General features: G+C 47.7%; 1 protein-coding gene across 9 annotated transcripts in view; it reads left to right on the top strand.

The window, feature by feature from the left end:
- Nucleotides 1-623: 623 nt before the first annotated feature.
- Nucleotides 624-25,580, top strand: part of LOC110517398 (transducin-like enhancer protein 3-B) — a 45,819-nt gene continuing 20,862 nt past the window's right edge. For 2 of the 9 annotated variants that reach the window (XM_036981413.1, XM_036981408.1), the window contains exons 1-8: nucleotides 1,551-2,026; nucleotides 2,704-2,908; nucleotides 4,043-4,143; nucleotides 4,434-4,497; nucleotides 6,299-6,343; nucleotides 16,909-16,971; nucleotides 17,256-17,360; nucleotides 23,881-23,913. In XM_036981413.1, coding sequence (XP_036837308.1) covers nucleotides 2,885-2,908; nucleotides 4,043-4,143; nucleotides 4,434-4,497; nucleotides 6,299-6,343; nucleotides 16,909-16,971; nucleotides 17,256-17,360; nucleotides 23,881-23,913 — 435 coding nt within the window. In that variant the 5' untranslated portion in view covers nucleotides 1,551-2,026; nucleotides 2,704-2,884. Of the gene's footprint in view, nucleotides 649-1,550; nucleotides 2,027-2,331; nucleotides 2,522-2,703; nucleotides 2,909-4,042; nucleotides 4,144-4,433; nucleotides 4,498-6,298; nucleotides 6,344-16,908; nucleotides 16,972-17,255; nucleotides 17,361-23,880; nucleotides 23,914-25,580 lie in introns of those variants that run through there. The other 7 variants (XM_036981418.1, XM_036981416.1, XM_036981417.1 and 4 more) reach the window with 5 other exon arrangements.

Below are 25,580 nucleotides of genomic sequence, written 5' to 3'. Positions count from 1 at the left end.
CCTTTATTTAGCAAACATGCATGTACCCTATATTTACTTTTCTATAAGGCCATGAAGAACACTATCACGACCTCATCCTGCTTGCTTATAAGGCTAGCTTTCCAAAAACAAGGGATTAAACATGCATGTACCCTATATTTACTTTTCTATAAGGCCATGAAGAACACTATCACGACCTCATCCTGCTTGCTTATAAGGCTAGCTTTCCAAAAACAAGGGATTAAAAATGCATATAAATCTCACATTTTTGTTCTACGGAGGAAAAAAAACAAACCCCAATGAAGACAGAAACTGTTGGCTGCAATGAGCCAATGTTAGAGCGAGGTAAATGCTTTGTTTTGCGGTAATACAAATGTATTCGGTGGAGGAGGGGGGAATCAAACTGATATTTAGCCCCTACTAACTCCACCCCCCCCACACTCTTTTGTTTTATGCAAGGCTCTTTTTACCACATGGTAGTGACAGATTGTTTGAGCTGGAAGGAAAAGCCATTCGAAGCTAATTAAGCAGCCATTCCAGGGACTATTTGCAGGCAGGAGGGAGAGAAGCACAGGCATTTGTCAGCGCTGAGCCCCGCGTGGTATTGATTGACAGCATGGGATCCTGACTGACAGCCTTTGCTGCCTCTGGCCAATTGTAAGCGAGGAGGTAAGACAGCTGCACAGCCATTGGATAACGAACAGTGACGGGAAGGGGAGCCCCACGTGGGGCTGAGTATAGCGAGCAACACGTGATAGGCTGACTTCCTCGGGCGCAGACATGTTGTACCTTTCAGCGTTGCCGATATGAAAGCTTGTTGATGGTTAAGGTCTTATTAAAAATGTAGGTCGATCAAATCAGTCTGATCAATGAATACATTTAATCCCCAATTTCTAGTATTCGTGTTAGATTTATGCAAGGGCTATGCTTAGTAAATTCAATCATTCTTAATTAAAGGCTTTCAAAACTACGTGATGGAGCAAATAATTCATTAAACACTACAGTCCTAAATGATTAAGCTATTGGTAGGCTGGATCTTCTAAGATAGCAAATTATAGAACACATACTTTCTTCAGAGCACATTTAATGTGCTTGTGCGTTTCAGATTTCATAAACTGCAGTGTAGCCTATTCTAAACGTTTAAATGAGGCAAGTAATTAGCTGATATAGAAAAAGAGTTGCTTAATTGCTAGGACACTTTTTAGTCCAGAAACACAGGCATGCTCAGCATTCAAATTTGATTTTTACATTGTATCTAACATTATATGAGATTTAACCATGTGTACCATGCTGCACATGCCCATGTCTGCATCACATGAGGGATTTAATATATCAATTATTAAAAGTCAAACAGTATATTCTGACATTTGTGGCAGAAACATTTATAATTACCTTTGTTTATTACAAGTTCGTCAGTTGAATACCAGTTTAGATCCAAAATGGCGAAGATATGAGGTCATATATCACAGTCCAATGGGAACACAAGGGTACTATGTACCCCACGTGGGGATATCCCTCTCTGATAGGCTAATGCAGCTAAACTCATTCGGAGAATCCGATTGGCTTGTGAGAGGCCCTCTCGCGGCAGTTGAGTCCTCGTGTCAGTGCACAGTCTGTGTGTGGTACAGCAAGCGTTGGAAAAACTGGGTAAATCGAATGCAAGCAATTGCTTCGTTACAACATCCAACTTTTCTACGATTTAACCTCTTTTAATTTACAAAATTGTATTTGGATTTACTAGAAGACTCGTCAATAATTGCATTTATCCAAGAAAGGCTTTCTTGGAAGTTTTATGCGGTCAACAACTCGTTGTAATCGACGGCTCTCCGACGTCGGATCGGAAAGGCATTGTCGAGGCAGGTCGTGCGGCGCCACGAGATCACCGAAGTTCCAAGGCTCGGCTGGGACAAGGATTCCATGTAACCAGCGATTACTTTTGGATCATTTTTTCATTCTCATAAGGAAGGTTACCAGCCGAGGATTGTGAAAATTCGTTCAACAGAGGGATTATTGCCGTCGTAGGGGAGGGGAATCAATCGAGACAAAGGTAAAGAAGAAGACCCGAGAAGAGCCCGCTAACAAGACGGGTAGCTTTCATGGCTGGGCTACTTTGAAAACAGCAGTGTGTTTTATAACCAAGCTTGGTGGACTGAATGTCATAATCCCGCAGCCCGCTTTGTCGTATATTCTGTTTTCCAGTTGCGCTCGAACACTGCAGCTCGGCGATCAGCAAATTGTTACATTTGTTGCGAATGCAGATAATACATTGTATCGTGTTTATATATCAACTTTGATTGTAGCGAGCCTGTTCTTTTTGGTTTTGGATAAATTGTTACCCGTGCTACGCGCCTATTGTAGTTTTTTTCGTCTGCTAGTGTAGCCTATTATCACTCTAGCGTGAAGGCTTGACACGCCAACAAACCTGTCAAGCAAACCCATTTAGATATCACAATTTCCCAACATGTCGGATAAATATGTGCAAATCGAGAATAGCGGTTTATTATGACATGTATTTTTTTGAGAGACGGACCAGGCGATGATAGTGAGTTAAATTATAGAGGCTATAATCTGCATATGCCATTGACTAAATTCAGCAAGTATTTCCTTGCTGTCGTCACGAGCATATTTTGAAGCTGTGTGCGTGTTCCGATTGCATACTCCGTTCATTTAGCTAATATCCATTCTGTTCTGCTTTTTTGTTATGTTTGTTTGTGATGGTGAAAGGAAAGGGGCTTAAAATCAACAATAAAGATCGAGAGATCGGAGGGTGGAAGTGTGTTCTCCGCCGCGGAGGATTGGCATTGTCCGACCGCTTGTGCGCACAGGGAGGGGTGGCGGACTATCGCACATCTACTCGGATTACTGAAGTATCCCCCGATTTCCCTCAAAAAAGGATACATTCAAGATGTATCCACAGGGCCGGCATCCGGTAAGTATCCCAGCTCTTGAGATTATTATGCGAATTCATGCAAATGTACCGCCTTCAAAATAATTAGCTTGTCAGACACGAGCTCGTGATCTGCACCTTACTATTTATGGTCTGCACGTCGAGTAGCCTAGTCCCTCTGTTTATGGCGCTCGACAACACGTTTCGACAGGAAACTGAAAATAAACAATCGATTCACGTATAAGATTCTTATGAGCAGTTTTAATAACGAAAGACGGCCAATATGTAAGAGGGGAAAAAATATATTTTCAGAGCGAATATTTTTTTCCCCTCTAAATTTCTCCAAGCTGCTGCATTGAAGCAGTAGCGGATATGCTGTAATTATCGAGCTTACTGCACGGCATCATTGGCATGCATTGAATTCCTCACAAATCAGGTTGTGATTTCCCCTCCCTCTCTCTCTCCGCTCACCCCCCTTCCCGTGCTCTTTGAGGACGGGCGCACTGACCCGCCTCTGTCATCGCACTCTTGAGTGATAGTGGTTCTTCCCACCATTATAAAAGCGGCCACCAGGCAGGGCTCAAGGGAACGTTTGGGTACCACACTGACAAACCACCATTCAGCAGCAGCAAAAATAATTTTACACGGAAGAGAGAGAGAGGCCTATAGGAGAAGGAGGCTAAGAAAGCATGATGAAGGATGATGATACTATTTTGCCATCTTTCTGTTGCTATTGATTATAAATATACTTATGTTATAGAAATGGGTTGAGATCTAGGTGTTATGTGTTATAGTCTATGTTATATAAATGGGATGAGATCTAGGTGTGATGTGTAATAGTCTATGTTATATAAATGGGATGAGATCTAGGTGTGATGTGTTGTAGCCTGTTATGTTCTATAAATGGGCTGATCTAGGCGTTGTTGTAGTCTGTTATGTTATAGAAATGGGCTGAGATCTAGGCGTTGTTGTAGTCTGTTATGTTATAGAAATGGGTTGAGATCTGGGCGTGATGTGTTATAGTCTGTTATGGTATAGAAATGGGCTGAGATATGGACGTGATGTGTTATTGTCTGTTATGTTATATAAATGGGCTGAGATCTGGGCGTGATGTAATAGGTGTGGCTGCACTACCACTTCATTGGGGTTATTGATATCAACACTGCTTTTCTCTAGGCACCACACCAACCAGGGCAGCCTGGCTTCAAGTTCACCGTGGCCGAGTCCTGCGACAGGATCAAAGACGAGTTTCAGTTCCTGCAGGCCCAGTACCACAGGTAATGGCATCCATTTTTACAGGATGTACTTCAGCTGAAAGAACCAGGCTAGGCTACTCATGATCAATCTAGTTAGAGATGTCTGCTAACACTGGGCTAACACTGGTAATATCAAGTTGATTTTTGGGTATGTAGAATTGAGATTTTTCACATGGTACAACTATATTGAGTGATTATGGTGTATTGTGTTTCTAACCAGAGATTTCTGTGAAATGGACTAACATGTATTAATTATGTAATAAAACATCAATATTGGCTAATAATAATGGACCATATTTCTCCTCTTTCAGTCTCAAAGTGGAGTACGACAAACTGGCCAATGAGAAGACAGAGATGCAGCGTCACTATGTCATGGTAAGAATATCACACTACACACAAGTACAATCACTTCCTGGTACTAAAACCATGTGATGGTTAGTAAGATGTGTTATTATTTTCCCTCCGATGAAACGGTAGCAACCGTGGTTGTTTGCAGAGGCAATTTGAGTTACATTTTTGGGTCTATTTGAGATTGTTGACTCATGATCATCCCTGTGTGGTGATTGTCCAGAAAGGGACATTGGGGCCTCCTGTGATTGGAGGAAGTGTGTGTGTGTGCACCTATAGAGAAGGAGTGGGTGGGGGTTGTTGTGAATCTCCACCAGAGGTCAAATGTCCGGCCGTTGATAACAGGGCGTGACGGACGGGGCTTTGTGATGATGGGGTGGGGGGAGGGGGGGGGGGTCATAATGGCTCCGTGGCCTCTTTTATGCCTCTGACCCCCTAAGGGTTAATGACTGGCCTGCTGGCTTTGTGTGTGAAGCTGATTATTTAGGGCAGTATTCTCCCAGGGTGAGCTATGGCCTATGGGCCTTCACATACCCAGGGCCTTCCTGACACATCCAGGGCCTTCTAAGACACCCAGGGCTCTCATTAAGGATGGAGAGAGTTTGGGGAAGGGGATAGAAGGGACCCCCTGGCCAGGTAGACAACTAGTTAGTCACGGTGGAGTATGGCATTTTATATTTTAGCCTAGCTGTTTAGCGGTGGCCTCTTATCCGGGATGACTTGCAGACAATACTGTGGCCTATGGCTGAATGACCTCATCAAGTAGAGGACATAGTCAAGTGAAGTATTACCATAACAAAATATATATAGCACTATTAACCTTTACATTTTTGCCATTTTAGAATGTGACTTAACTCCAAAACAACAGCTCCAACTGATCCATGTTCAAACGTTCCCTTTAAAATAAAATAAAATCATTTTCAAAGCCCCCCATGATCAAATAGAAATTGTAAGTGTAGATGGTACAACGTTATTTCTATTTACTGAGTATTTACTGTCAAGCTACAACATTGATCCAACTCAAAGAGCCTAGCTGAGGTTCTGGGTAACACAAAAAGGGCTGGTGAATGAATGGAAAATAACCAGTCAGTCCCTAGACATGATGTAACAGAGGCCAAACTCTGAGCTGAGGCCCCGTGCATATAAACTCCTCTTATCTTATTTGTCCACGCCAGGATTGACTTTAACCAAACGCACTGGTACTTTAGTTAAACATTATTTTTTTATTCTGAGGAAATGCACCGGTTTAGCGGTAGTGTGTGAGAGGGGGGTTGTTAGATAAACAGGATGGACTAACTAGGCCTCATCTGGCAGCCGCCAGTTCACGCCCTGATAGTGAGTATCGCTATGGATGTCTAATCTACGATTGACAACAATCTATTTGTTTTGAAAGACTCGTATTTCGCCAGACTGATTGAGTTAGCGACGTAGCATTTTAAAATCGGACTGTGCTCAAAAGAAGTGGATTGGAGTCCTGTAGCTTAGCATTTACCCTATCCACTCAGACACGGTTCACCTCGCTCACCCCCTAGACTCCCAAAAAGAGCTCGTAGAACAAAGAAAAGGATAGAAATAGAGGGAGAAGTAGAGGGATCACTACAGCCTTTGAGCCGGCCTGGGTGGAGGATTTCAAGTGTTAATCAGTAAAGGGCTACGACAGCTAGTTCTCTCCCTTAAGCCATGCTTAGGAGTCCAGCATTCTGACATGCAGACTGCTTCCCATGGAAAAGCTGGTTGTCACTTGTCCACTATATTCCTTTTTTTGATATTCTAACTAGTAAATGAATGGGATGTGAATGTTTCATTGTGTGACTCTTGTCTTTTCCAGTACTATGAGATGTCCTATGGGCTGAACATTGAGATGCACAAACAGGTATGTAGCATTATCCTCATCTCTCTACTTTGAAAGAGTGGTTGTTAGTATATGGGCTCTCTATCCGTCCAGCGTATGGGTTCTCTATCCGTCCAGCGTATGGGTTCTCTATCCGTCCAGCGTATGGGTTCTCTATCCGTCCAGTGTATGGGTTCTCTATCTGTCCAGCGTATGGGTTCTCTATCTGTCCAGCGTATGGGTTCTCTATCTGTCCAGCGTATGGGTTCTCTATCCATCCAGCGTATGGGTTCTCTATCCGTCCAGCGTATGGGTTCTCTATCCGTCCAGTGTATGGGTTCTCTATCTGTCCAGCGTATGGGTTCTCTATCTGTCCAGCGTATGGGTTCTCTATCTGTCCAGCGTATGGGTTCTCTATCTGTCCAGCGTATGGGTTCTCTATCCGTCCAGCGTATGGGTTCTCTATCCGTCCAGTGTATGGGTTCTCTATCCGTCCAGCGTATGGGTTCTCTATCCGTCCAGCGTATGGGTTCTCTATCCGTCCAGCGTATGGGTTCTCTATCCGTCCAGCGTATGGGTTCTCTATCCGTCCAGCGTATGGGTTCTCTATCTGTCCAGCGTATGGGTTCTCTATCCGTCCAGCGTATGGGTTCTCTATCCGTCCAGCGTATGGGTTCTCTATCCGTCCAGCGTATGGTTTCTCTATCCGTCCAGCGTATGGGTTCTCTATCTGTCCAGCGTATGGGTTCTCTATCCGTCCAGTGTATGGGTTCTCTATCTGTCCAGCGTATGGGTTCTCTATCTGTCCAGCGTATGGGTTCTCTATCTGTCCAGCGTATGGGTTCTCTATCCGTCCAGTGTATGGGTTCTCTATCTGTCCAGCGTATGGGTTCTCTATCTGTCCAGCGTATGGGTTCTCTATCTGTCCAGCGTATGGGTTCTCTATCTGTCCAGCGTATGGGTTCTCTATCTGTCCAGCGTATGGGTTCTCTATCTGTCCAGCGTATGGGTTCTCTATCTGTCCAGCGTATGGGTTCTCTATCTGTCCAGCGTATGGGTTCTCTATCTGTCCAGCGTATGGGTTCTCTATCTGTCCAGCGTATGGGTTCTCTATCTGTCCAGCGTATGGGTTCTCTATCTGTCCAGCGTATGGGTTCTCTATCTGTCCAGCGTATGGGTTCTCTATCTGTCCAGCGTATGGGTTCTCTATCTGTCCAGCGTATGGGTTCTCTATCTGTCCAGCGTATGGGTTCTCTATCTGTCCAGCGTATGGGTTCTCTATCTGTCCAGCGTATGGGTTCTCTATCTGTCCAGCGTATGGGTTCTCTATCTGTCCAGCGTATGGGTTCTCTATCTGTCCAGCGTATGGGTTCTCTATCTGTCCAGCGTATGGGTTCTCTATCTGTCCAGCGTATGGGTTCTCTATCTGTCCAGCGTATGGGTTCTCTATCTGTCCAGCGTATGGGTTCTCTATCTGTCCAGCGTATGGGTTCTCTATCTGTCCAGCGTATGGGTTCTCTATCTGTCCAGCGTATGGGTTCTCTATCCGTCCAGCGTATGGGTTCTCTATCTGTCCAGCGGGTTAGGACATGTAAACACCGGTGTTCCAGTGGTGTATTTGATCTGTGCCTGTGCTGGCACCAGCCGAGAGCCTCCCTCTTGTTCCAGTGGTGTATTTGATCTGTGCCTGTGCTGACACCAGCCGAGAGCCTCCCTCTTGTTCCAGTGGTGTATTTGATCTGTGTCTGTGCTGGCACCAGCCGAGAGCCTCCCTCTTGTTCCAGTGGTGTATTTGATCTGCGCCTGTGCTGGCACCAGCCGAGAGCCTCTCTCTTTAGCGCCAGACAAGTTCTGAACAACTGAATGCATGTCTCCTAGAAATAGTTTTCCCTTACAAACTTTATATGTCCAAACTGAGAATCAAATCGGCTTCCCAGAAATAACAGTCGCTGTGGTAGAACGTTTATTTTGATGGGTGGTTTTCTGCATTTATCAGAGTGCCATCAGGTAGCCTGATTTCAGATGGCTCCATGGAAACAGGATTATTATTATTAGGGAAATTTGTTTTTCTTGTAAATAATGTAAATGTTTTAATCAAACTATTATATTAATCTGATTATTCACAAATAATCACACTGTGTGCATGTAACGTACTCATTATGTCTGACACATTGTGGTGTGTCTGTTTTGTAGGGGATTGGAAAGCAAGAGCTATGATTGTTCAATGACACAGACACACAACCTTAGTCGATGCCCTCAGTCTTAAATGCTTTAAATGCTTCTCAGTCACACAGGCACAGACACACACCTCACATTCTCATTGCCTCCTGAAAAACGCGCACACACACATACGAGACCTTAGTCTATGCCCTCAGTCATAAACACTCAAGTAACACACACACAAACACACACCGACTCCCTTCCTGTCTGTGAAAACGCTGACGGGCTAAACAGCGAGCGGGGCAGGCGGCCTGATGGGGCTGCTTTGATAAGATTAAAGTGAAGTCTGGCGAGGACTGAGTGTGTGTGTGTGTGTGTGTGTTTCTCCCAGTGACGAGTCTGACTCAACTAAAGGCAGCATGCAGAGCCAGCCAGTCTAAAACCTCATTAGGTCCGCTCCCTCTCAGCAGAAAGTATTCATCAGCAGTAGAAGCCAACCAGAGGGCTCCCTCAGCCTCAGCCTGGCTGTGAGTGGAGGAGACATTAGACCTGCCTCACTACTGGAGAAACAGACAAAATGGCCGCCTTAGAGAGCGGAAGGGGGAACGCTGCTCAGTCAAACAGTCTGTCAATATCCACCGGGCCGTGAAGCGGGCTTTTTTAGTGGCGAGGTGATTTGTGGCATCTATCACACGCAGTCTTCTCTAGTCTCCCTCTGGTTCCTTTCATCTCTCTTCTGTCTTTCCTGGCTTCTCGCTCTTTCCTTGTTTATTTTCCTCCTCTTTACCATCCACCCCCTTCTCAGTGTGATGTGAAGTGAGAGATGGGCTGTGCCTGTGTGTCATTAGCACTGTAATATGATGTATGAACATGGGCTTTAGGCAGGCTGGTCGAGGAGGAGGGGATGGGCTTTAGGCAGGCTGGTCGAGGAGGAGGGGATGGGCTTTAGGCAGGCTGGTCGAGGAGGAGGGGATGGGCTTTAGGCAGGCTGGTTGAGGAGGAGGGGATGGGCTTTAGGCAGGCTGGTCGAGGAGGAGGGGATGGGCTTTAGGCAGGCTGGTCGAGGAGGAGGGGATGGGCTTTAGGCAGGCTGGTCGAGGAGGAGGGGATGGGCTTTTGGCAGGCTGGTCGAGGAGGAGGGGATGGGCTTTAGGCAGGCTGGTCGAGGAGGAGGGGATGGGCTTTAGGCAGGCTGGTCGAGGAGGGGGGGATGGGCTTTAGGCAGGCTGGTCGAGGAGGAGGGGATGGGCTTTAGGCAGGCTGGTCGAGGAGGAGGGGATGGGCTTTAGGCAGGCTGGTCGAGGAGGAGGGGAGGGGCTTTAGGCAGGCTGGTCGAGGAGGGGATGGGCTATAGGCGGGCTGGTCGAGGAGGGGAGAGGGGAACTGGCTGTCTTGCAAGGTTAATGGCATCAGTGGGAGGATGGTGGATTGGAGCAGCATGTCTGATTTATCAGGATGAGAAGTGTGTGCGTGCGTATGTGCGTCTGCATATTTTTGTGTGTGTGCCAAATGTGTCCCACGGGGAACTAGATCCCCTAGAAGGTTCTGTCAGGCTCTTATCACTGACAGGAGTTGGAACGAGGGAGGGAGGATGGGAGGTGGACGAGGGAGGATGGGAGGTGGACGAGCGAGGAAGGATGGGTGGTGGGAAGAGGATGGGAGGTGGGAAGAGCGAGGGAGGATGGGAGGTGGGAAGAGCGAGGGAGGATGGGAGGTGGGAAGAGCGAGGGAGGATGGGAGGTGGGAAGAGCGAGGGAGGATGGGAGGTGGGAAGAGCGAGGGAGGATGGGAGGTGGGAAGAGCGAGGGAGGATGGGAGGATGGAACTGCTGTGTAAACATGTTAATGGACTGGCCCTCTCCCTCGCTCACCTTTTCTTTATCAATAAGACCAATGGAGTCTAGTGAGTGGTGTGAATAATGAATGACCCCCCCTCCCCATCGCTCCCCACTGAACACTAGTGTTTATGATGACCTCAGTCTGGCGTAAACAGTCAGCATCTCTCCTCTTATCCAGGTTACTAGTGGTGAAGGGAGGGGAGAGGAGGTGTAAACAGTGAGCATCTCTCCTCTTATCCAGGTTACTAGTGGTGAAGGGAGGGGAGAGGAGGTGTAAACAGTGAGCATCTCCTTCCTGTGTGTGTGTGCGCTCCCTTCAAACACACATGGATATGCGTATATACAAAGCTGCATGTACATAATATAAACATACTTCTAGTCCAACACATCCTGGCGGTGTCCCGGGTGGGTCGGCAGCGCAGGGCTCTATGGGGGGTCGGCAGCGCAGGGCTCTGGCAGCCATGGGGGGGGGGGGTGTTTTGACAGAGCTCTTATGATGATGCGGCGGCGTGGGGTGTCAAGGGTGGTGCGGGGCGGAGATAATCATCCTCGCTTCGCTGTCAATAAGTGATTTTAATTAGCGCAGCTCATTAGGCTGCCACGGCAACGAGGCCCTCTGAGCTCTGTGTGTCAGTGTGAGGAGTTCAGAGGGTACTCCATCTTATTCGCTGCTTAGTTTCTCTGTCATATTTTCTTTCTCTCTCTGTTGCTCTGATTGAAAACCTGGGCTTTCTTCCTCAGGCGCTCTGTTTTTCCACTGTGTGTTTGCTCAATTCCTCCCCTGCTTGTCGATAACGAGGCTTCACAGAGAGGGAGCTTTATTTAGGGAAGTCCTGTTTGTGGCCTGAGTGGGAGGGAGAGGTGTGTGTGTGTGTGTGTGAGTGAGAGAGCTTGTTCAAATGAATCATTTCCACAGGATTCTAGGAATTGTTTGCCAAGGTGATGATAGTCGACTTGTCTGTGAGCCAAAACAAACGGCCTGGGAGAACACACACATGGATGGAGGTTACTGGTGTCTGTGAAACGTGCTTCATCATTCTGGTCAGCCTGGATCTGCTGCTACAGTCCCACAAGACGATGAAGGTCTTGTTGAAGCCGTTTTGTGTTACACAACCACCCCACTGGGTTTTATGTGTCAGTCAGAATGCTGATCCAGTGGAATGGACAAGTATCTGGTTGCAGGGATAATTGAAGGAAATATTGTGTGTCTGTCCGTTCTCCAGGCCCCTAATGAACTTAGTGATTTGTAGAAATCATAGAAAAACAGTTTTCTATGCTCCTTGTTACAGGATTGAGGATGGTGTGTGTTAGCCCTCCCTCCTGGGTGTGTGTGTGTCAGGTTCCAGTAGCATCTGTCTCAGTAGTGTGTCCCTGCCTATTAGGAGTGGCCCCTGGCCTAGCTCCCAGCCAATCAACAGGGAGGTAAATGCATACATCAATAAACTGTTAAACCCCGATCTGCTGCACATGAACAATGAGCGTCTGGGAGGAGGGATCTGCTGCACATGAACAATGAGGTGCTGGGAGGAGTGATCTGCTGCACATGAACAATGAGGGGCCGGGAGGAGGGATCTGCTGATGAGGTGCCGGGAGGAGGGATCTGCTGCACATGAACAATGAGGGGCCGGGAGGAGGGATCTGCTGCAAATGAAAAATGAGGTGCTGGGAGGAGGGATCTGCTGCACATAAACAATGAGGTGCTGGGAGGAGGGATCTGCTGCACATGAACAATGAGGTGCTGCTAGTGAGGCAGAGGATTGCAATGATAGCGTGACGTCTTTGAGCCGGAGAGGGAAATGTGTGTGGATCATAAACCACTGTGTGTCTCTCGTTCAGCGTGTGACACTGTGACTCCCCGTCACCGGTGGTTTTCCTGCCAATTGAAACCTCATCAGTCTCGTCCTCTCCACTCGGCTAGGGGCTTCCAGCGACAAACAGGCAAATGGTTTTCAACACAGAGCTGTTGACAAGGCCATCCTCTGAGAGGCCTCTATACTAGCAGCACCAGACAGCTCCGAGCCACTGAGTACCTGTAATTGTGGAGCCGGAGTGAACAGCCTTTACTGCCACGCCGCTCAAGGGCTTGGTTTTCATTGGCTTAAAGTGACAATACCTTATTTTATCCGCCTCCTGGCCTAAAAGCTGATGGCGTTGAGTCGACGCCGTGCGTGCGTACACTGTCGTCCACACTCGTTGGCACCATTTTGTTTCTCTGGTCTCCAACATGAATGTGATGGGGGGATCTATACAGTTATGTATTGGGGTAATATTCTATTATAAGGTCCCTGGTAATTGACAGGTGTTATGAGGTAGTATTATTTACTGAATGAGTGTAGTGAAAGTAGCTCTTCGGCAAGTGTCCATGAAATGACATCTGACTAGTATTCTACTGAAACTCTGCTACTTGTCCCCTCTATGTTTACTGGCTAGTGATTCGCTCCTGACATCTGAGTAGTTTTGTCCTTTTGACAGCCGATATAACTGTTTCTTTCTGGCTCTTTTGAATGGAGTACCCTGGATGCTTTAGAATGGAGTTCCCTGGATGCTTTAGAATGGAGTTCCCTGGATGCTTTAGAATGGAGTTCCCTGGTTGCTTTAGAATGGAGTTCTCTGGATGCTTTTGAATGGAGTTCTCTGGATGCTTTTGAATGGAGTTCTCTGGATGCTTTTGAATGGAGTTCTCTGGATGCTTTTGAATGGAGTTCTCTGGATGCTTTTGAATGGAGTTCTCTGGATGCTTTTGAATGGAGTTCTCTGGATGCTTTTGAATGGAGTTCCCTGGATGCTTTAGAATGGAGTTCCCTGGATGCTTTTGAATGGAGTTCTCTGGATGCTTTTGAATGGAGTTCTCTGGATGCTTTTGAATGGAGTTCTCTGGATGCTTTTGAATGGAGTTCTCTGGATGCTTTTGAATGGAGTTCTCTGGATGCTTTTGAATGGAGTTCTCTGGATGCTTTTGAATGGAGTTCCCTGGATGCTTTAGAATGGAGTTCCCTGGATGCTTTAGAATGGAGTTCCCTGGATGCTTTAGAATGGAGTTCCCTGGATGCTTTAGAATGGAGTTCCCTGGATGCTTTTGAATGGAGTTCCCTGGATGCTTTTGAATGGAGTTCCCTGGATGCTTTTGAATGGAGTTCCCTGGATGCTTTAGAATGGAGTTCCCTGGATGCTTTAGAATGGAGTTCCCTGGATGCTTTAGAATGGAGTTCCCTGGATGCTTTAGAATGGAGTTCCCTGGATGCTTTAGAATGGAGTTCCCTGGATGCTTTAGAATGGAGTTCCCTGGATGCTTTAGAATGGAGTTCCCTGGATGCTTTAGAATGGAGTTCCCTGGATGCTTTAGAATGGAGTTCCCTGGATGCTTTAGAATGGAGTTCCCTGGATGCTTTAGAATGGAGTTCCCTGGATGCTTTAGAATGGAGTTCCCTGGATGCTTTAGAATGGAGTTCCCTGGATGCTTTAGAATGGAGTTCTCTGGATGCTTTAGAATGGAGTTCCCTGGATGCTTTAGAATGGAGTTCCCTGGATGCTTTAGAATGGAGTTCCCTGGATGCTTTAGAATGGAGTTCCCTGGATGCTTTAGAATGGAGTTCCCTGGATGCTTTAGAATGGAGTTCCCTGGATGCTTTAGAATGGAGTTCCCTGGATGCTTTAGAATGGAGTTCCCTGGATGCTTTAGAATGGAGTTCCCTGGATGCTTTTGAATGGAGTTCCCTGGATGCTTTAGAATGGAGTTCCCTGGATGCTTTTGAATGGAGTTCCCTGGATGCTTTTGAATGGAGTTCCCTGGATGCTTTTGAATGGAGTTCCCTGGATGCTTTTGAATGGAGTTCCCTGGATGCTTTTGAATGGAGTTCCCTGGATGCTTTAGAATGGAGTTCCCTGGATGCTTTAGAATGGAGTTCCCTGTATGCTTTTGGTCAGTCGGTATCTTAGGCCTTTTCAAAGGAGAGAGGATGCCTGCCTCTTGAGGAGAAAAGACAAGATTAGTGACAGTTTCTGCTAAAGGATTTCTAACTCCTGGTTTGTGTGTGAGTATTTCTAGAGCACTTTCTATACATCCTGGTCAGAGCCAGGAGCACCTCACCAGCTGACCAGAGCAGGTCCTCCAGAGTCCACGTTAAGGTTGGGAGAACGTTCCAGGAATGTTGTAACCTGGATCAACCCTAAAGGCAACACGCCGTTGGTGAGGTCACGGCTGTCTGAGCACCTGGTGTTCCAGCTCGGCTTGTGCCAGCGAGCCGCTCATCCAGAAAGAACAACGTGTAAACTCAACTCCGAACACGTTCCAATTCCAATCCATGCAAGTCCCCTTATACGAGGAATCGTGAATGAACGATTGAAAATGGTGGCTGTTTTGTTGTCTATTGTGCATGTTATGTGTAGTGTGGTTGAAACACTGAGGATATTTGGTTCTTAGGTTGAGTCCAGCCTCTACAGATCTAGCTGTGTGTCTCTTCTTGTTTCCAGAGATGAAGACTAGTCACCCCCCGCGCTCCCCTCCTCCTCCCTCTTATCCCCCATTAATGTCTCCCTCTGATCTGATCGACAGCCCAGAAAAATTCTATTTAATGACCTGCCTCTGCGCGTAATATGATTTTACAGCCTGCTATGGTCAAGCCCAGGCCCAATTTACATAATGATCACCACCGCCAGACAGGGCCTGCTGGGCCGCCGTTGCCCTGGCAACAGGAGAGAGAGGGGACAGGAATGGAAGGGGGAGGATGTAGATGGAGGGATTGGAGGAGGGGAATGAAAAATATGAGGGGAGTCTGCCTGGGGTTAAGGGGGTTGTGAGTTCCTGACAGGTCAGAATAGGTCTCTCTCCCCCCTCACTCCTTCCTCCCTTCCTTCCTTCCTCCCTTCCTCAGAGTAAAACAGAAGTGACACCACAGCAGGGCAAAAGGCCACTACCACCCCCTCTTTCTTCCATCCCCTCTTTACCATTAAACAAGGTAAAATGAGAGGAATGTGTGAAGAAACCAAGGAGAAAGCCCCCGGCTCTCTGTCCCACGCTCACATACACCTGCTGGGCCATCTGCCCCACAATCCATTAGTTCTTCTCTCCCCAACACAGTCAAATTAGATTAGCTTCAAGTCTCTCCTCTGTTCCTCTCTGGAAATAAGTTGGGAGGAAAAGGATTGTGTTTTGGCGACTATGTCTGTGGATATTCAAGAGCAGCAGAACTGGGTCCAGCCCTCCAAATGTGGGGCTCTAAAGTGCTGTCTGAGTCAGGCCCAAGGTATTGTTCCCCCCCCCCCCCCCCCCCGCTCTATACCAATGATGTTGGTGATAGATATTGCTAGTCAGCCAGCCTCCCCTCTCCTTTCTTTCCCTGTCTTCTGTGAAATGGCTGCGTAGTAATTGTGAAGTATTACCCTGGTTTGTCTTCCTCCTCCCAAATGGTATTATCATATTTCAAACGGCTAATGAAATAAGGCCAGCTGTCTAATGGATGTGGGATAGAGGGAGACCAGAGTTGGTTTGTTTTAAGGAGAGCTTCCCCCCCCCCATTCATTTCAGTTAAGAGCAATGGGACACCGGGGTCTAGGTGGACTCTGGAGTGGACTGAGGGATTTAGGTGTGTGGGGGGGGGGGGGGGGGGGACATTCCCCCTTGCTGTGTTATCAAGCATAGTGGTGTGTGTGTCTGTGTTCAACCAACCAACACTGAAATGGTTTCTTGGAAGGTGCGGTAGAGGTGTAAACATTGACATTGTCATCTTCTCTGTCTGTTAGTAATCCCATCTGGCTGCTGATGTAGTCCTCTCTCTCTCTGTTAGTAATCCAAGCTGGCTGCTGATGTAGTCCTCTCTCTCTCTCTCTCTGTTAGTAATCCCATCTGGCTGCTGATGTAGTCCTCTCTCTCTCTGTTAGTAATCCCATCTGGCTGCTGATGTAGTCCTATCTCTCTCTCTGTTAGTAATCCCATCTGGCTGCTGATGTAGTCCTCTCTCTCTCTCTGTTAGTAATCCCAGCTGGCTGCTGATGTAGTCCTCTCTCTCTCTGTTAGTAATCCCAGCTGGCTGCTGATGTAGTCCTCTCTCTCTCTCTGTTAGTAATCCCATCTGGCTGCTGATGTAGTCCTCTCTCTCTCTCTGTTAGTAATCCCAGCTGGCTGCTGATGTAGTCCTCTCTCTCTCTGTTAGTAATCCCAGCTGGCTGCTGATGTAGTCCTATCTCTCTCTCTGTTAGTAATCCCAGCTGGCTGCTGATGTAGTCCTCTCTCTCTCTGTTAGTAATCCCAGCTGGCTGCTGATGTAGTCCTCTCTCTCTCTGTTAGTAATCCCAGATAGCTGCTGATGTAGTCCTCTCTCTCTCTCTGTTAGTAATCCCAGATGGCTGCTGATGTAGTCCCCTCTCTCTCTATTAGTAATCCCAGATGGCTGCTGATGTAGTCCTCTCTCTCTCTATTAGTAATCCCAGATGGCTGCGGATGTAGTCCTCTCTCTCTTTATTAGTAATCCCAGATGGCTGCTGATGTAGTCCTCTCTCTCTCTCTGTTAGTAATCCCAGCTGGCTGCTGATGTAGTCCTCTCTCTCTCTGTTAGTAATTCCAGCTGGCTGCTGATGTAGTCCTCACCATGTTCCTCTCTCCTCTCTCTTCCAGACTGAGATTGCTAAACGTCTCAACGCAATTCTCGCACAGATCATGCCTTTCCTGTCACAAGAGGTGAGTCCCCCACACATCCATCCTAATGCAGTCTTAACATAAAAACCTTCTGGTGTTCCCATGGTTGTATAGGCCTGTTGTATAGAGCCTCTTTTCAGGCCCTATATTATTGACGCTTAATCCCTGTTCACATGTTACGGTTTTGATAAGTTTAACCCACGATGAGCCTAATTCTGTCTTAATAAATCTGTGTCTATGAAGCAGGCTCTCTAACCATGGAGACTTGCTGTACAGTACCCTATCTAAAGTTGACTAAACCTGGTCTCTGTGTTTCTCCCCACCAGCACCAGCAGCAGGTTGCTCAGGCTGTTGAGCGTGCCAAGCAGGTCACGATGACTGAGCTCAATGCCATCATCGGGGTACGTGGACTTCCCAATCTGCCTCTCACCGTGTGTACCCCTCTTACTTTACTTCATTCAGCCAGAGACGGGGGTAAACCTGCATGTACGGAGGGGCCCTGTAGTCCACTAGCAATATACTGTCTCAACTCTCATTTCACAAAGATTTAGGCCCAGCTATCCCATAGATCTCTCTCTCTTGTTCAAAGTGCACTACATGTTGTTTGATATATATATATATATATATATGGCTGCTGATGTAGTCCTCTCTCTCTCTGTTAGAGGATGGTTACTGGAGCGTCCTGGTAGAGGATCTTTGGAGGGGGGCACTAGCTTGCCACACTATGTCACCACCATACCCCTCCCACGTGCAGCGTTGCCCCTGTCACCACCATACCCCTCCCACGTGCAGCGTTGCCCCTGTCACCACTGGTTTTTCATTATGAGTTGATGTACCTTATGTGATGCACTGTCTTTGATTTACCAGTTACCATGGTGGTTTTGATTAATTTATCTTCAATTATACATACTATCCCAACTGGTCAGCAGTATGTCACTCAGTCAGAAAGCAGTCCTTCAAGGGCCCCCCTCCTGCAATGGCTGGTGTTGGTTGTGAACCGAGAGAGTGGCTGGTGTTGGTTGTGAACCGAGAGAGTGGCTGGTGTTGGTTGTGAACCGAGAGAGTGGCTGGTGTTGGTTGTGAACCGAGAGAGTGGCTGGTGTTGGTTGTGAACCGAGAGAGTGGCTAGTGTTGGTTGTGAACCGAGAGAGTGGCTGGTGTTGGTTGTGAGCCGAGAGAGTGGCTGGTGTTGGTTGTGAACCGAGAGAGTGGCTGGTGTTGGTTGTGAACCGAGAGAGTGGCTGGTGTTGGTTGTGAACCGAGAGAGTGGCTGGTGTTGGTTGTGAACCGAGAGAGTGGCTGGTGTTGGTTGTGAACCGAGAGAATGGCTGGTGTTGGTTGTGAACCGAGAGAGTGGCTGGTGTTGGTTGTGAACCGAGAGAGTGGCTGGTGTTGGTTGTGAGCCGAGAGAGTGGCTGGTGTTGGTTGTGAGCCGAGAGAGTGGCTGGTGTTGGTTGTGAGCCGAGAGAGTGGCTGGTGTTGGTTGTGGGCCGAGAGAGTGGCTGGTGTTGGTTGTGGGCCGAGAGAGTGGCTGGTGTTGGTTGTGGGCCGAGAGAGTGGCTGGTGTTGGTTGTGGGCCGAGAGAGTGGCTGGTGTTGGTTGTGGGCCGAGAGAGTGGCTGGTGTTGGTTGTGGGCCGAGAGAGTGGCTGGTGTTGGTTGTGGGCCGAGAGAGTGGCTAGTGTTGGTTGTGGGCCGAGAGAGTGGCTGGTGTTGGTTGTGGGCCGAGAGAGTGGCTGGTGTTGGTTGTGGGCCGAGAGAGTGGCTGGTGTTGGTTGTGGGCCGAGAGAGTGGCTGGTGTTGGTTGTGGGCCGAGAGAGTGGCTGGTGTTGGTTGTGGGCCGAGAGAGTGGCTGGTGTTGGTTGTGGGCCGAGAGAGTGGCTGGTGTTGGTTGTGGGCCGAGAGAGTGGCTGGTGTTGGTTGTGGGCCGAGAGAGTGGCTGGTGTTGGTTGTGGGCCGAGAGAGTGGCTGGTGTTGGTTGTGGGCCGAGAGAGTGGCTGGTGTTGGTTGTGGGCCGAGAGAGTGGCTGGTGTTGGTTGTGGGCCGAGAGAGTGGCTGGTGTTGGTTGTGGGCCGAGAGAGTGGCTGGTGTTGGTTGTGGGCCGAGAGAGTGGCTGGTGTTGGTTGTGGGCCGAGAGAGTGGCTGGTGTTGGTTGTGGGCCGAGAGAGTGGCTGGTGTTGGTTGTGGGCCGAGAGAGTGGCTGGTGTTGGTTGTGGGCCGAGAGAGTGGCTGGTGTTGGTTGTGAACCGAGAGAGTGGCTGGCTGGTGTTGGTTGTGAACCGAGAGAGTGGCTGGCTGGTGTTGGTTGTGGGCTGAGAGAGTGGCTGGCTGGTGTTGGTTGTGGGCTGAGAGAGTGGCTGGCTGGTGTTGGTTGTGAACTGAGAGAGTGGCTGGCTGGTGTTGGTTGTGGGCTGAGAGAGTGGCTGGCTGGTGTTGGTTGTGAACTGAGAGAGTGGCTGGCTGGTGTTGGTTGTGAACTGAGAGAGTGGCTGGCTGGTGTTGGTTGTGAACTAAGATGTTCACAGAGAGGGTAACGTAAAGACCTGGCTGAGATTAGAGCGGCAACACTGATCAGATCATGGGGCTTTGCTCTGATTCCACTTTGCCAGTAAGGATGTTTTTAATTGGATAAGGGGCTCCAGCCAGTGCAGTCTTCATCGCTACCTCTCAGCCTTCTCATTCCTCTATAGGCTCACCAGTAGTGTCCTGAAGCTGAGATTACACTTACTGTTATAGCCTCTCCCCACCCCCCACACACACATCATCTTAGAGCTCTATGGAAACTAGGCTATAGAACTTAACCATGTTGTGGCTGTATCGTAATAAGGCTGTACCTAGTAATCCCTTAACCCTGAAAGTCAAAGCTCTCCTCATTCCACTTATTTGATCTATTCCAGTCGTGCACACCTGATCCAGTTAACCAGGGGCTTGCTGATGAGGTGGCCAGAAGCCCAGTGTGTTTCTAGGAGCAGTCGGACCCATCTGGGAATCTGAACACTCTGAAATGACAACACCTCGTCTTCCTAAGTTCCTAGAACATCTATTGTTCCTTCCGCCCTATTATATAAAGCTAACATGCTAGCTGTTTTTACTAGTTCGAGCTAGAAGATCCGTAGCTATCCTGAAGCCCTTAGCGGTTAGCTAGCTGACCCCCTAGCTGTCAGTAGCTATCCTGAAGCCCTTAGCGGTTAGCTATCCTGAAGCCCTTAGCGGTTAGCTAGCTGACCCCCTAGCTGTCAGTAGCTATCCTGAAGCCCTTAGTGGTTAGCTAGCTGACCCCCTAGCTGTCAGTAGCTATCCTGAAGACCTTAGCGCTTAGCTAGCAGTTAGCCAGCCCCATAGGTGGGGTCAAGCCGGCCAGAGGCAGATATTGGAATTCAATTAAGGCAATGAGCCAAGACTGTGACCCCCGTTTCCAAGGTAATTACTTCCTCCTCTCCTTCCAGCCACCAGGTGGTTTAATTTTACTGTCCAGCGGACAGACAGACAGACACGCCTTTGCCATTAAGCAGGGGCAGGGCTGTTGAGCTCGGCAGCTTGGCACACAAACACTATGAAAACAGGCTTTTATTTGTTGGAGGAAGAGATGGCAGGAAATCAATTTCCGTGCTGCCACTGTGTGGGGGGAGAGAGCAAGGGATAGAGGGATGGAAGAGGGAGGTCATTAAATATCTGACGGTAATCAGAAGCCAGCAGGGTTTGGCTAGTTGATGTGCCTGTCTGACTAAACGATGTCCAGTGTCAAACGGAGGCACAATACACACAGTCACACACACACTTCTATCAGAGGGAGAAACTAAATTGACAGGGAGAGTGACAGAAGTTTACATTTAACCCTGTTTTCTTTCAACCTAAGGGACTCGACTATGTCATCTTTGCACTGAGGGACACAAATGCAGAGTAATTTGTCTGAGAAAGAAGATCCATAGACTTAACTCAGCCCTGATGAAGAGGAAGAGAGACGCATATATATACACAGACACAGACACACACACACAGACACACACACACAGACACACACACAGACACAAGTATATGTGGACACCCCTTCAAATCAGTGGATTTGGCTATTTCAGCCACACCTGTTACTGACAGGTGTATAAAATCGAGCATGCAGCCATGCAATCTCCATAGACAAACATTGGCAGTAGCCTTACTAAAGAGCTCAGTGACTTTCAATGTGGCACTGTCATAGGATGCCACCTTTCCAACAAGTCGTCTCATTTCTGCCCTACTTGAGCTGCCCCGTTCAACTGTAAGTGCTGTTGTTGTGAAGTGGAAAGGTCTAGGAGCAACAAAGGCTCAGCCGCGAAGGCGTAGGCCACACAAGCTCACAGAATGGGACCGCCGTGTGCTGTAGAGTGTAAAAATCGTCTGTCCTCGGTTGCAACACTCACTACAGAGTTCCAAACTGCCCCTGGAAGCAACTTCAGCACAATAACTGTTTGTTGGGAGCTTCATGAAATGGGGTTCCATGGCCAAGCAGCCGCACACAAGCCTAAGATCAACATTCGCAGTGCCAAGCATCAGCTGGAGTGGTGTAAAGCTTGCCGCCATTGGAGTCTGGACAAATGGAAATATGAATCACGCTTCACCATCTGGCAGTCTGATGGACGAATCTGGATTTGGTGGATGCCAGGAGAATGCTACCTGCCCGAATGCATAGTGCCAACTGTAAAGTTAGATGGAGGAGGAATAATGGTCTGGGGCTGTTTTTCATGTTTCAGGACCCTTAGTGAAGGGAAATCAAATTGCTACATCATACAATGACATTCTAGACGATTCTGTGCTTCCAACTTTTTGGCAACACTTTAGAGAAGTCCATTTCCTGTTTCAGCATGACAATGCCCCCGTGCACAAAACGAGGTCCATGCAGAAATGGTTGGTCGAGATTGGTGTGGAAAAACTTGAGCGACACACACCCAGTCCTCCAGAAAGGGAGTGACACACACAGAGTGCACCCTGACCGAATCACCCTGACCGGGTCAGATTTTTTTTCCCAGTAGTCAGTCAGTCTCCCCTCCCCAGGCCAGGCCAGTGTTATCTCAGGAGATATACTACCTGCTAATCTGTCCTCTTCCCCAGGCACAGAGTGACCTGAGAGAGAGGGCTCTCCACTAAACAGCATATTCTAACAGGGTTTTACAACCCCCACTACAACACTGCATACCTGCCAGTTTGTATACAAACTGTTTATATGGTTTCATACAGTAATATAGCTCTGGACAGACAACAGTTTACATACTGTTTCCCATTGCTTCCCATAACACAGGTGCACTAATCTAGCTCTCCAGACAACCAGCACAGTTGGTGTACAAACAGTTTGCACATGGTGTTCCAGAACGTTAACCCATTCCGAAGTAATCACGGGTCTGTTCATTGTTAATCTTACCAAGTAGACAAACTAGGTGCCCATTCATTTAGGTCGTGTGTGAAGCTACTAGCTTTTTTTAGCACCGCCTTGTTCTTAGATAAAGGTTAACAGGGCAGGATGAAGTTTCCCCCAGACACTGATCTAAGACCAGTTTAACAAGTTTCCACCCCAATGGTTAAAGTTGGGATTCGGGCAGGGAAAGCTGATTCCAGATTTGTACCTAAAGGCAACATCAATGGTTAACAGATGGGTTACTGTTGGTGTTTTGCATATCTGATCTAGTAAACCCTATGTAAATGGTCATCTGTTGGACACACGATTCATGTAAAACATGTATTCCAGCGCCCGTTTTGTTGTTCTGGGCCAAACATTTTCTAATTGGAGGACCCACTCCTTCACTTTGCATGGGTTTTTTTTTGCTGCAGATTTGAGTGTCAAATTCACATTTCCATTTGGTTTGAGTGTGTCCCTTTTTTCACACAGAGGGCATTTGTCTGCAGTCACATTGGCTCAAACCTCTGTGTACATTTTAGTACCTCATTATTTACATATTAGATGTCTCGTAGATATGGCTTTGGTTTTCATCTAGGTGGAGCGTAGCAAACTGGCTAAATGGACACTACACAGTCTAAAGAATACAGAAATTAGACTGCTAGTAAAGACCAGACTTTTATATTGCCCTATACGTCAGTATGTGTAGGCCTATCTCTCTATTTAATGAGTATTTAAAAAATATATATATTTCTACTCAACACCTGAAAACAAATTAATACACGCCACTGTGTGACTGGCATAAGAACCTCAGCCATTGCAGGTACCTCAGCCCCCTTGAAGGACTCTCATACTGCTGACCAACAATGTGTTCTCACAGTCCATTTCACTTTGGACATTGTGTTATCGTAGCCTTACCACTCAAACTGTACTGCATTGCATGCACCTGTGGTAAGCCTCCTAGCATTAGCAAGCATGGAGCTATAGCTAGCAGTAGCTAACATGGAGCTATAGCTAGCATTATCAAGCATGGAGCTATAGCTAGCATTAGCAGGCATGGAGCTATAGCTAGCATTAGCAAGCATGGAGCTATAGCTAGCATTAGCAGGCATGGAGCTATAGCTAGCATTAGCAAGCATGGAGCTATAGCTAGCATTAGCAAGCATGGAGCTATAGCTAGCATTAGCAAGCATGGAGCTATAGCTAGCATTAGCAAGCATGGAGCTATAGCTAGCATTAGCAAGCATGGAGCTATAGCTAGCATTAGCAAGCATGGAGCTATAGCTAGCATTAGCAAGCATGGAGCTATAGCTAGCATTAGCAAGCATGGAGCTATAGCTAGCATTAGCAAGCATGGAGCTATAGCTAGCATTATTACTGAGCTAGAACTAAGGAATATCTCAATTGCGTACTCTTTGCGTCCTCTCTCCTCATCTCCTTAAAACCCATTGGATGAGAAAGCCAGAGGTCCCACACCTCTGACCTCCTCAATGTGTTTTGAGAAGAAGAGAGGACTTGAGTGTGCAATTGAGATCTTCCCTAGCCACAGCTACCTCCTCTTACCACCCTTTTTCTTTGACTCCTACAGCAACAGCAACATGCTGTCTACCCAGCCTTCATGGTCAGTGTTTGGGAGTGGGATGGATGGAGGGAATGAGAAGAGATGTGGTTGACGTTTGTTTGAATTGCTGCCACTGTTAGCATGTCAAGTGGTTTTGTAACAACAGATAACCACTGTGTGGTAGGAAGTCGGGAACTAAAGCATGCATTGGATGTCTCGATACTGAAAATTGGCTTCCTTCCCTTTGTTCGCTTTCCTTGATCCAAAAAAAGGTCAGTGCAGGAAAGGAAGCACTTTAAAGTATTGGAACCCAGCCTCGTTTGTTTCTATGCTCTTTAGTCAGGTAGTCTGCCAGCCAGTTATTCTGTCATAGAGTCAGCTGGAATCAACACTAACAGTCTGTCTGTGGGAGCTGTGATTTGCCCCGTTAGCTTTAATAGTCTCTTCTCTGCTCATCCCCTCCTGACAAAACCCGGCTAAGATTTGGAGTCATTTACACAGATGAAAACAGATAAGTGTGAAAGGAAGTCGGTCACCTCTTTATCCAGGAATATTGAATCGGGGGCAGTTTATTTCCCCTATCCCTCACTCTTCTCCTCGTCCGCCTCGGTGGCCCCTTAATGAGACTTCTTGATGATGCTTCTCTGCATGCTTCCCTCATTAGGCACCCTCAACAGGGACTTCTCTGCTCTATCCTTTTCCTCCCTCCCTAACACACATAGGCCTCTGCTCCACACACCACCAGCACAATATTGATTAACAATCCTGCCTGTCTAAGTGGGTTCCATCCATTCTATACCGCCAGCCCCTCAGCTCCAGATAATGAGCCTACTGGATAATAGGCCTATTGTTAAGAGACCAGACTTGATCAACCTTTACTGTTAAACGGCTTACAAGCTGTGTGTATGTGTTTCCCCCTCCTCTCCTTCTAATGAGGAGTATGGGTCAGGGGTATAATACTCCCAGCTAGCTATCAGGAAGGTCAATAGATTGGTTTGGGACTGACAAATGATGGATGTGCTAAGTGTTATTTAACCTGGTTTTAAAGCACTCGCTTCCCCTTTTCAGCTGAGTGGCTATTTAACTCCCGCCTGTTAGTCTGGATCCCTGAGTCGATCTCGTCTCGCTCTCCCTCTCTGTCTCTCACTCTCTCTCTGCCCTCTCTTTCTCTCGCGCTCTCGCTCTCTCTCTGACGTTGACAGGCTCTTGGGAGGGCTAAGTGTCTGTGTCCCGCCCTCTCTGCCTGTTAACAGGCTTTGCCAGAGGGCCAGGAGGTGGGCGGCTGGCTTTGCTTGTTGGGTGTTGAAGGGTTTGCAGTTTTTATTTTCACCTGCGGTCATGCCGTGTGTGAAATTAACCCCATGTGCAACCCTCTGGGAATACATCCCCGTCCATGTTCTTGTCTGTAGTGTCTGCTAAAACAGTCCACATAGAATAGAGATCTTCGAGTTGGAAGCCTGGACGGGTAACTAGCAGTTGTTGTGTTGCCGGCTGCTTCTCACTAATTGCTGCAGACAGCTGGTGTTTGGGCGCAGTTCATCCAGTATCTATCAAGTGTAGCCTGCTCATAAAATGAGGTGGACTTTCTTTAGTACGACATGTGTGAAGGATATGGGGGGGTGTCTGTGTGAAGGATACGAGGGGTTTGTGTGTGTGTGAGAAGGATACGGGGGGGAGGGGGGGGGGGTGAAGGATACTGGGGGTGTGTGTGAAGGACACGGGGGGGG

This window comes from Oncorhynchus mykiss, chromosome 6, assembly GCF_013265735.2.
Source record: "Oncorhynchus mykiss isolate Arlee chromosome 6, USDA_OmykA_1.1, whole genome shotgun sequence".
Taxonomy (NCBI): domain Eukaryota; kingdom Metazoa; phylum Chordata; class Actinopteri; order Salmoniformes; family Salmonidae; genus Oncorhynchus; species Oncorhynchus mykiss.
This window is presented reverse-complemented; position numbering and strand designations above follow the sequence as displayed.